This window comes from Schistocerca cancellata, chromosome 2 (genome assembly GCF_023864275.1).
Source record: "Schistocerca cancellata isolate TAMUIC-IGC-003103 chromosome 2, iqSchCanc2.1, whole genome shotgun sequence".
NCBI lineage: Eukaryota > Metazoa > Arthropoda > Insecta > Orthoptera > Acrididae > Schistocerca > Schistocerca cancellata.
Genome location: NC_064627.1, coordinates 493,015,550 through 493,028,177, shown reverse-complemented (window position 1 = coordinate 493,028,177; position 12,628 = coordinate 493,015,550). Strand labels below are relative to the sequence as shown.

The 12,628-nt window shown below is 36.8% G+C and overlaps 1 protein-coding gene across 1 annotated transcript; it reads right to left on the bottom strand.

Moving 5' to 3' along the window:
• Window positions 1-205: 205 nt before the first annotated feature.
• LOC126162013 (phosphate carrier protein, mitochondrial-like) lies at window positions 206-1,503 on the bottom strand. Its single transcript, XM_049918234.1, has one exon. It carries the CDS (start codon window positions 1,445-1,447, stop codon window positions 383-385), a length of 1,065 nt encoding a protein of 354 aa, XP_049774191.1. The 5' UTR covers window positions 1,448-1,503; the 3' UTR covers window positions 206-382.
• Between the last annotated feature and the right edge of the window lie 11,125 nt (window positions 1,504-12,628).

Here is a 12,628-nt window from a genome sequence, read left to right as displayed (position 1 = left end):
TTTTGATTGCAAAAATGTAGCCTACATAGTGAGGAATTAATATGCAAATGACTACCAGAGTGGACACCACAAAAATTGCAAAGTGTGATAAATTATCACTTACAATGTTGTATGGACACAGCATTAAATGTAAGTACACCACTCCTTTCCTATCTTACAGGCAGTATCATGGTGTATATGAGGTTTATGGAACAAAAACCATAAGCACTTTTAAACACGTTTTAATTACACACAATACAACAATTGCTCATCACAGAGCTATAACAACAAATAAATAAGTAGACAATATACCTGTTTATCTTTGGTTTGCACTACAGTACTACATTACAGTACAAGCCAAGTGCAGCATTTGTGACAACCTCGGATTGCTTTCTCAAGCTAGTTATTGAGCCTTGGCTTCCAACTTCCTCTTCAGTGATTCTGGCATCTCTGGAGGTGGCGGCCGTGGTAGTCTTAACCAGACCTTCACAGCATCATAAATAAACCATTGCGCAGCTGTAAGTGTACCAATCATCACTATCCTGGGCATCAGACCCTTCCACATTCCTGCAAAGCCCAATTTTTTGGCTGCCTCAAGGGCAGTCGAACCTTTATCTTGATTCAGTTTTGAGACAACTGTGTCAGCTGGATGAGACACTATGGCACAGAAGATACCCGCTATGTAACCCGCTGCAAAAGTAACAACCAGTTGCTCCCCCTTGGTGCACTCCGATCTTGGCTTTGGAACAACATATTTGTATAATATTTCAATCGTCCGCTCGAAACAAGCGAACTTCATCATTGTATACGGGATCTGCCGCATCCACAAAGGAACAAGGCTCTTATAAAAGCTATTTAAACCGTCTTCTCTGTACATAATCGGCATTGCTGCCCTTAACGTTGTAACGAATCCTGGCTGAGTCTGAATTCTAACTTTCGCAGATTCCATTGGACTAAGCGCAATGTCCGCAAAAAATTCAGCTGTGGCAGAAGCTGCCAAATACAATGATGTACGCCAAACGTATGAATTTTCTTCGCCAAGAATATTAGAGTAAAATACTTTAAAAACTTCGTATAGTCCGAACTTACACAATCCTTGCATGGAATATCCGAAAAATGTTGGGGCCCAGCCTTTCGCCAAACCTCGCACTCCATCTTCTTTCAAAGTGACCTTGAAGCCGTTAAAAACGTTCTTGTACTTCGCTGGATCCACTTGCAATCTACACTTCACTAAATCAAGCGGCACAACCATAGTATGAGTAATTCCACAGGACAATATTCCTCCCAATCCACACAAGGCGAAGTACTTTCCGGAGGCGAACTCACACGAATCTTCTGGGCTAGTATATACTGCGGCAGCTGCTATGTTTCGACCAGGAACGGCATGTATTCTTCCTTCACATGATGCTGTATTAAATGGGCTGCAGAACGGATTTGCTGCCGCAGAATCTAACAAGGACTTCCACATCTTGCCCACCCCACCTCGTCCACCGTTGGTCCGCCCGCTACTGCGAAAATTTAACTCCGCGGTTAGCAAAGAGTAATAACAAAGAAGACAGAGCGTTCGTCACCTTGAGAGCTATGAGATTTGAAGAGATTTTCTCGTTAAAAAGTGTTGACAGATACTCAGTTATAGCTGAAGTTTCAATTTTTGTGTGTTGAATTTGCGTAATAGGACAGAGTTTTGAGCGTAAGAAAGCAACGCGAGAAACTAGAGCAGATACGTTATTTTCCATGTAAGTTTGGTTATCATCTTTGAAACTGCGATATCTTTCATGTATTTAGCTGAACGGCGCGAAGATACGATTTATTTTAGGGTGAGTACCTCCCAACAAAGTGAAAGAGGTGGCAGTACTACTTTGTTCCTCATGTAATCGTGACAATTGTATTGTGGATGGAAAATGTGTGTTAGTACATCATTAGACATGGAGTACCAAATAGAGTGGCGTCTTAAAACAATATTAGAAGAATATTTTCAGTTTTTCACTATAATCCGCATCTTAAGGCTGGATTTATGAGTGTATAAATGTATTCAAATGTCTGCTCAGTGTAGGACAGTGGACATTCAACTGTATTTGCAAAATCATGTCTTATAAGTTTCTAATGTAAATTACTGGCGAAGAATGAAAAGAAACTGAGTAGACTTTTTCTTAGTTATTAAAAAGAAGTAATCTGTATCGTCACTTCTCTCACTTGAACGTTCAAAATGTGAAATATGCATTCAAATGTTATCTATTTGCTAACTTAAGTACGTGCGTTTGCTGCGCCATGATCATTTTTCTTTCCTTTGCTGTGCCATGATCATTTTTCTTTCCTTTGCTTACTACCATTCCCCCATCTACAACAGTAGTAACTTAAGATACCATTCCATTAGACGAAATGTTATGGAATTCCCCTTTCGTACTATTTATGACCTCTATGCAACATTTGATGTACTGGATGCGAAAAAGGCGAGGTTTCGTAAGCTCCGAACTGAAGTGGAAAAGGATACCAGCTGTGAAATCTATTTTTAGACGACGGCGGCTGTGCCGAATAGGAGGCCGTATATGGCTCCTTCTGCGGGGGACGACGTAAACCAATTTGTAGATTAATAGTAAGCAATTTAATACTTCATCAGTTATCTTTGCGGGATTTTCCATACACTTTTTTATTAGGCAGTTTTACATTGGGGCGAAACACGATCGTCGCATAGCGGTAAAAAAAAAAAAAGTTGCAACTGATATTCCTAGAGGAAGTACTTAAATGAGGACATGAACCATTCGACGATGAATAAATTCATCTTAGTCTTATCGTAAGTAGCTCTGCAGAGGTCAATCGTCAGTTACGTTAGGAGGCCACTTTACTGCGTATTGGGTGGACTAGGCCTACATCGAGCTACCCTTTCGTTTAGTGGTTTTATTACTTCCCGTTAACGCTAGTGGACTTTCACAATCGGAATTATGTTCGCTCGTAATTTATCATGTTTATTCGGTACATTCCGGCCTTTGAGGATATTCGTGTAGTTAACTTTGTTTTTAAAATCGAACTGCATTGATTTGGGCTTTCTGCATGCTGGAAATAGCTCTTCGTTCTTGTCGTGTTTCTGATTGCACAACATAAACCTAAAATTCAATGTATGTTGCAGGATGGAATTATATAATGTTACTCAGTTTAATAATTTATTCGAACTAAGATCTACAGCCATTACAAAATTATTAAGCGAGTAATTTTTTCCCCTTATTAGATTGTAATTATTAGTAAGAAGTCTAGCCGTCCGACAAAGTCAGCCCATTTCAGCCGAAACAAAAACAAATTAAGGAATGGAATTGGTGCATATTTCATCTGTGGGAATATGCTCACTTGTTTTTTCTTTCATTCATTGTTTCGTCTATAGGGTCCCTTGAAACAGGCTGTAGGGACTGAATCAGCTGACTTTTCTCTCATAATTAGAAACCCATAAATGAAAAAATTACGTCACTTAATGTTCGTCAAGTCTGACATGAATTCTATTCCAGAACAGTTTAAGTGATCCTTAAATAAAATGTCGTTATTCGTTGTTTGAATTTCTACTCTTCGTGTAGGCCGTAGAGGCTATTTCGCCTCTTAGTTGCAGACTTACACGGCTTGAAAGTTCACCAACAGGAAAATAAATTTCATGGGCATACATGTTAATCCAGGGAAATAGGAATATATCTTCATTTTGTTTTAACATACTTTCTGTTTTTTAACTAACTTGGTGAAACAATGTATTTGCGTTTGGCATTAACTAAACGAAACACTTTTGTGTCTTGTCTCACGAAATTAAACAAGGCAAACATGTTTTTCGTTTGGTAAATACAATAGTTTCTATGGTACTTCTTATCCACATGCTCCACATACAAAATACTGCAAGGTTTTAAGAAATTGCATAAAACTACTTAGTCATCTTAGTAAGTGAGACTAATAACTCAGAATTCTACGTTTATTTATCAGAGGGAGTATTAGGCAACAGATGACTAGAACAGAGGAAAGAAACGCAGTAGAAGACGAATGGGTAGATTTAAGAGATGAAATAATAAAGGCAGCAGAGGATCAAGTACATAAAGTGACAAGGCATTGTAGAAATCCTTGGATATTACAAGAGATATTGAACTTAATTGATGATGCATTAAATTATGCAGCAAATGAAGTAGGTGAAAGGGAATACAAATGTTTGAAAATGAGATTGACAGGAAGTGCAAAATGGCTAAGCAGGAATGCCAAGAAGACAAATGTAAGTACTTAGGAGCATATTTCACTAGGGGAAAGATAGATACTCCCTACAGGAAAATTAAAGAGACCTTTGGAGTAAGGAGAAGCAGCTGTGTGAATATCAAGATCTCAGATGGAAAACCAGTTTAAGCAAAGAAGGGAAAGGTGGAAGGATTATGTAGAGGGTTTATACAAGGGAGATGAACTTGAAGGTAGTATTATAGAAACGGATGTGGATATAGACAAAGATGAGATACTGCCAGAAGAATTTGACAGAGCTCTGAAAGATCTAAGTTGAAAGAAGGCCCGTGGGTCAGACGATATTCCATCACAATTACTGATAGCCTTAGTAGAGCTAGATATCTATTCCAAAGAAAGCAGTTGCTGACATGGTTGCAAAATATGAACACGAATTTTTTAAGGAAGGATGGAAAAATTATTTTTGATGTTGCTGAGCAACAGTCATACAATAATTTTAAATGAACACATCATCATTGACTGTATCGTTGCTTATTTAATTGCAACCCAGATTTCAGCCTTTTATGCCATTTTCAAGTGATTGAGTTTATGTCATTAACATATATTGCAGAACATCAAGCTATAAATAAATAAATAATAATAATAAATAAATAAATGGTTTATTTGTCCATAATAACTTGTACAGTTGTCGACATAGTCTGTTTATAAACATATGAACATAAATAAGAGTTTAGAAATAAAGATAAATTATACATAACACACATTAAATATCCTTGATGAAATGGAAATATTTAGCAATTAACAGTTGCTTTACTTTTGTCTTAAATATGTTTCCCTTTAACAGTTTTATATTATTTGGCAGTCTGTTATAAAAATGTCCTCCAGCAGAAAATGGACTATGATCTGGTGCCCTTTTATTACTAAATTTTATGTGGCAATCCTCTCTTTTTCTTGTATATAATTATGGATTTCACTATTTATTCTAATATGTTCCATATTTTCTTTTACATACAGTATAGTCCTGAGAACATACAATGAGTACACAGTTAGTATGTTATACATAATGAAGTATTCTCTACAGGACTAATATTAGCTATTATCCTAACTGCTCTTTCCTGGGCGCTGAAAACCTGATACATGTGTCCCACCCCAATTCTCAATACCATATTGTAGATGGGAGTGTATGATTTCACAATAGATTTGTCTTAAGACAGGTGGCGCTATTATACCAGAGAAGCATTTTTGCAGGTATGTATTACAGGAGATTTTTTTACACACATAGTTGATGTGCTCCTTCTGTGTAAGATCTTCATTTACTTTAATACCCGGGAATTTATGTTTATCAGTTGTTTCAACTGAATACTCTGGTTTAGTATCCACTTGTCTTGATTTATAATTTAGCAGAAACTCCATCAGAATTGTCTTGTCCTTATTTAGTGTCAGATTGTTTTTAGTAAGATGTTCTGTGATGAGGTTAATGTTCTCTGTATTATTTTGCACTGCTAACTCATTTTGTAGAGCCCCAGCTTATGAAGGAGATATCATCGGAATAATTTTGTTGAATTATTATGTCATTGATATACACAATACACAACAAAGATTCGATAATGCTTCCTTGAGAGACTCCACAGTTAGAAATTTTATAAGATGATTTTACTGTTTGTGTATGTCCCCCATTTGTATTATACAGCTTAACACATTGTCTCCTGTCAGCAAGGTAAATGGTACTCCTCTGACTCCATAAGTTTCTAATTTATATAGGAGAATGGAATGCTTTGAATAGGCCTAAAAAGGTGCCAATAACTTTGTTTTCAGCATCAAGTTTATCCAGTGCTGCTTGAAAAAATGTACCTACAGCTTTATTGTAGACCTGCCCTTCCTGAAACCGTGCTGAGAGCTTTTGAGTAGATTGTACTTGCAGAAAAATGACTCAAATTGATCAAGAAGAAGCCTTCCCAACAACTTACTGAGTATTGATGTCAATGAAACAGGCCTATAATTTTGCATGTCTGTAGTCACTCCCTTTCTGTGTACCGGTCTTATTTCAGTGACTTTTAACAAGTGAGGAAATGATCCCTGACTGAAAGAGCTGTTTATTAAATATTGTAGTGGCTTTATTAATTCGTTACTGCAGTCTCTCAGAAATTTGGCAGAGATGTCATCGCAGCCACTGGATGATTTTGTTTTTAAGTTGGAAATGGTTTTTCAGGATTTCCAATTCTGTAACACACCTTCAGGAAGAATGAGTTACTGACATAACTGGAATTTAGCATTTGTGGTGGGTCAATCACATCCTCCCCACTCATCTTACAAAATTGGTCTACGAATCTCTCTCATTCTTCCTTTGGTCACTCAGCAATTTTTCATTGCCTCTTATTATTATCTTATTGCATACTACATTGTCACTTCCCCTGCTTTCCTTGTTTACTATGATCATGCTGTTTTGCTAATATTGCTGGATTGCCTCATCTGTTTTGCATATGTCTGTCCTTTTAATGTCTGGTCATAAACTGGGGAGCGAATATTTTTCTTAATTTATGGCTAATTTTGAGTTTGATGTCCTGCAATATATGTTAATGACATAAACACAATCACTTGAAAATGATATAAAAGGCCGAAACTTGGGTTGTAAATTAAATAAACAACAATACATTCAAATAGCGGTGTGTCAATTAAAAAAAAAAAAAAATAGAAAAACTGACAGAAGTTGATCTCGGGGAAGATCAGTTTGGAATTCTGGAACAATGTAGGAACATGTGAGGCAACACTGACCCTAAGACCTTACGTAAAACATAGGATAAGGAAAGGCAAACAAACATTTACAGCATTTGTAGACTTAAAAAAAGCCTTTAACAATACTGACTGGACTACGCTCTTTGAAATTCAGAAGGAGCAGGAGTAAAATACAGAGAGCAAAAGACAATTTACAACTTGTATAAAAACCAAACAGCAGTTATAAGAGTTGAGGGGCATGAAAGGGAAGCAGTGGTTGAGAAGGGAGTGAGACAGGGTTGTAGCCTATCCCCGATTTTATTCAAACTGTATATTGAACAAGCAATAAAGGAAACCAAACAAAAATTTGGAGTCGGAATTAAAGTTCAGGGTGAAGAAATAAAAACTTTGAGTTTTGCCTGATGAAATTGTAATTCTGTCAGAGATAGCAAAGGACTTGAAAGAGCATTTGAACGGGGTGGACAGTGTCTTGAAAGGAGGATATAAGATGAATATCAACAAAAGCAAAACAAGGGTAATGGAATGCAGTTAAATTAAATCATGTGATGCTAATGGAATTAGATTAGGAAACAAGACACTTAAAGTAGTAGATGAGTTTTGCTACTTGGGCAGCAAAATAACTGATGATGGCTGAAGTAGAGAGGATATAGAATGTAGACTGGCAATGGCAAGAAAAGCACTTCTTAGAAGAGAAATTTGTTAACATCAAATTTAGATCTAAGTGTTAGGAAGTCTTCCTGAAGGTCTGAAGTGTAGCCACATGTGGAAGTGAAACATGGATGATAAATGATTTAGAAAAAAAGAGAATAGAAGCTTTACTACAGAAGAATGTTGAAAATTAGATGGGTTGATCACGTAACTAATGAGGGGGTACTGGACAGAATTGGGGCGCAATTTGATCAGAAGAAGGGATCGGTTGATAGGACGCATTCCAAGACACAAAAGGTCCATCATTTAATATTGGAGGGAAGTGTGAGGGGGTAAAAATCATAGCGAGAGACCAAGACACTTATACAGTAAGCACATTCTGAAGGATGTAAGTAGTTATTTGGAGATGATGAGGCTCACACAGGATAGAGTAGCGTGGAGAGCTACATCAAACCCGTCTTCGGACTGAAGACCACAACAACAACACGGAACCTGCATTAATACTGCGGTAAAATTATTACTCAGTGTATTGTGAGTTCAAGGATCTTACAATTCATTAAGTTTCTGTGCTTGTTGATTCTAGTTTTAGTATGCCATTGTGAAATATTACATAGGAATGAAGAAGAAACGTTTTATTTTTCTGTGCCATTAATAACCTGTTTCAACTTCTGTAAATGTCTCCATGCCATTATCAACACACGGATTTCAGTTTCTCTAGCTAATTACAGAATTCTTGAGTCACAGCATCAAAGTACCCCTCCAAGATTTATCTAGTATGTAGTAAGAGGTTTGTGAATTTATATTCTGATTGATAAAGACAGGTATGTTATATATGGTATGAATGTTGTCGTGCCATGCCAGGGATCAATCTGTTACCACAACCATTATTTCATATTCTCATTCCAGTTCTCGCCTAGTCTCTTTTTTTTTAAATGTACTTATCGATATACAGCTGCTCAGTGTGTGTGTGTGTGTGTGTGTGTTTGAAGAGTAGAACTGGTTAAAATATCAAGTACATTGTAAATTGTAAGTATCTGTCAGTAACAAGCATCCTTCCTTGGTACAGCATGTTGAAACATTCTTCTCTCTTCTTTCCTTTCGTTTTTAGTAATAAAGGCAAAGAATGACATACATATGTTTAAATGTAAACATTTACTAACTTATGATATTGGAAATATTGTCCCATCCCCTATTTTAATTGGTAAATTACACATTGTAGCTGTAAAAATTTTAAAAAGTACTTTTTTTTATTAATGTCCCCAGATTTTGGGCATTTAAAACTGCTTTGGGCAAATTCCCAGGCAAATGCCCATTTATAAATGTCCTGCCCACTGGACATTTGCTGGGCCCACATCACTATTCTAAATGATCTTAGCAGAAATTATGTCACCACTGAGCAATATGTTATGCAATTACCAATGTGTTCCTGTTTTAAAGACAATTAATTAAAGAAGGAAGAGTATAGTTATTTCAGAAAAGACTACAGTCATTTAGAACCTTAACTTCATCCAAACAAAGACTTCAGCAGATAGCGTACAAGTGAACATGTGCCTCACGAATAAGTTCTTACCATAAGGAGATGAACTTTGACTACTGCCAACAGTAGAACTAAAAACTAAAAGTTTCTTCCTCAAGGAGGAGAGAGAGATAAGATTAAGAATGAACAGTCCACTTGGACTTGTAGGTGAGATGAAGCAAAAGGAGGAGGGGGGGGGGGGGGGAGGAGGATGTCAGAGAGAGAGAAAGAGAGTATGTTGTTAAAGATTGTATACTAGTAACCACTGAGCCAGCATCAGGACAGAGAAACAGGTTGAATAAGAAGTAAAAATGGATTAGAAGGAAGAGGAATGAAAAGTGTAATTCAGAGAGAGAGGGAGAAAGGTAAGGGCTATTTTATTTATTTATTTCATGTACAGGTCAACCTATTTGTGAATACATCACAGGATATGAGACATGTCACAAGTCTGTTGTCATTATATTTTATGTTTTTATGTAAACTACTGAAGTATCTGCAACATAAGATTTTATTACAGATAAAATAGAAGTATATTTAAGTGTTGTTACAGTATTGAATAAAACCATGCACACAGATAAGGATCTGGGAATGTATCTGAGTGTTAAGGTGCATGTCTACTATACACTGACTCCAGGACAAATGATTTTAAGAAAAGACCTGGGATGAAATATATAAGGAACCAAATGCTAACATAAAATTTATTCTGTTCCATGATAAATTCACAATAATTATTCGAAAATCACTTTCCACAAAAGCTTAATCAGAAAACACATTAAACAGTCATGTACAAAACCATGGATCACAAAAGGAGTTAAAGTATCTTGTGAAAAGAAAAGGGAAATGAATCTGTTGGCAAGAAGTAGAGACCCTGTAGTACAGTGGAACCTTTCTTAGCAAGCAAAAGTCCTTCCAGAATCTTACTTGTAGTGCAAAACACTTGTTAAGCAAAACATTTTATCGTGTATAAATTGATGTAAAATATGATAATGCATTCCATGCAGAAAAAGTACTAAAAGTCTTATCCTATTCATGCCATTTATTCAAAGAAAATTATACATATAGTGTTATTTACTTTATTATTCACAATGCATAACTAATTCTTTTTTGTTAGGAAGCTATCTATAGTCATTTGTTTCTGCCATCACAGCAATATCGTCAAATAAATTTGTAGCACATGTACCCTCTGCTTTATTGGATTGATGGTTTTCAGTGTACAATACAAACGATTTCCATGCTTTCAGCATTTTTCTCCTTGATGCAGAAGATTGCTGGTTTGTTACTGTCTCCTCCTCCTCCTCCACCTCCTCCTCTGAAGAACTACTCTCCATAGCTTCCTGCTGTGAAACACACTGCAACTCCATAACCTCTTCGGTGATCATTTCTTGGCTGTGATCATCCACAACCTTTGCTCTTGGCAAAAGACACACTCTCGTCGACTACAGGCTCCACAGGTAGTGACGCGAATGCCTCAGAGACAATGCACTCTGGCCGAAGCTTCTTCCAAGCAGAAGTGAGAATTTACCTTTGCCTATGCCTTTTTGATCATCTTGATACAGGCAACGATGTTGAAGTGATATTTCCAAAACTCTCTGAGAGAGAGATTGGTAGCTTCAGTCATCTCAAAGCAATGCTCAACGAGTGCTTTCATGTAACACTTCTTAAAGTTAGAAATAATCTGCTGGTCCATTGGAGGGAGTAATAGAGTAGTGTTGGGAGGCAGAAAATGGATCTTGATGAATTGAAATTCTTCAAGAAGGTGGTTTTGTAGGCCTGGAGAATGGGCAGGAATGGTGTCCATAACAAGCAAGACATGGAATGGCAGATTCATCTCAAGCAAATATTTTTTCACCAAAGGACCAAACACTTCAGTGATTCAATCACAAAAAAGATCACATCACCCTAGCCTCATCACATGTGACCTGCTCTTTTGAACTTTACACTTCTTGAAGGCTTGCGGAGTTTCTGAATGATGAACAATCAGTGGTTTAATTTTCATTGACACAGAATAGCAGTGTGAGAAAGTCTTTCATTGGCTTGTGACCAGGCAGTGCATTCTCCCCTTCTATTACAAAGGTATGCTTCCACTTCTTTTTCCAGAACAGACCTGTCTCGTCACAATTACAAACCTGTTGGAGAAGATAACCCTCAGAATCTACGAGCATCTTGAAGTTTCTGATTAAGTTCTCTGCTGCCTTTGTGTTGGAGCTTGCTGCTTTGCTGTGCCTCACAATGATGTGGGTGTGGTTCTTTTCTTAAACTTCTTGAGCCACCCATAGCTTCCCTTAAACACTTCTTCAGCTGCTGATGATCCTGGCGTCTTCTTAATAAGGTCAGTGAAAATCATTCTTGCCTTCTCACAAATGATGTTCTCGTTAATAGTGTTGGCTTGCAATTGCTTCTCATTTATCCATATAAGAAGCAACCTTTCAACATTGTCCAGAATTATGAAACCATTGTTTAGATACTCATGTGACTCCCTTTGAAGCATCTGTCTCCGTAATCTTGTCCTTTTTATTGAGGATAGTGCAAAAGTTGATGTAGACTGATTGTATGTGTGTGCAAAATCAGCAATACTCATCCTATGTTCGCATTTTTCAGTGATTTTACATTTCATTTATAAGGCCATTTTCTTTCTCTTTTGGTCATCTTCTTGTGGCTTTATCTTCAGGGACATTCTGGATACAAAAAACACTGTGTGAACACAAGTTTAGGAAAAGGTGTGATCACAAGCTGCGCTGAGATGGTAGCAGAAAGAATGCAATTCATTTTTTTACAATTTGTTTTGCTCATTATGCGAATTGCGCTTTATGTGAGGTGCTTGTTAAGTGAGGTTTCGCTATAGTTGCACACTACAAAAACTACGCAAAGTTACTCAGAAAAGTTATAAAAAATTAAGGAACTTGCACATTATGTCAACCAGTAATTCTGACAACAGACTGAAGGCTATATGGAATGTAGTGAACCAAGAGACTGGACAACCAACCACAGAACAGGATACCATCACTAATGAACTGAATGGAAGGGCTATAAATGATGAGTCACAGGAAGAAAATATATTTAATAATTGCTTCTTAAATATACTAGAATGTATAGGGGTAAATAGTTCAAGAGAAAATTTGCAGCAGTATGTGGAAGAAGCACCTCTCAAAGAATTCAGTCAAATTAATGTATCACCAGCTTCTTATGAAATTAAGAAAATTATACGCCCTCTCAAAAATAAAAACTCACCTGCTTGATGGTGTTTCTAATAGAATACTGAAGTTTTTTCCCATATAATGAACACTGTCATCTGAAATATGTAATGCATCACTAATGCAAGGCATTTTTCAGAGAGACTGAAAGGTACCATTGTAAAACCCATCCATAAGAAAGGTGACAGAAGAAATGTCAATAAGTACCAACCTGTTTCATTGCTAACATTATTTTCCAAATTTTTAGAGAAGATGGTGTATCCTAGAATAGAATCTCACGTGAGCAACAGTAATATCCTCAGCAAATCACAGTTTGGATTTCAGAAGAGTTGCTCTACTGAGAATGCCACTTATATGTTCACCCACTAAATTT

Bases quoted from the DNA above. Each gene is read 5' to 3' on its own strand.
- LOC126162013 (XM_049918234.1), bottom strand. From the start codon at position 1,447: ATGTGGAAGTCCTTGTTAGATTCTGCGGCAGCAAATCCGTTCTGCAGC.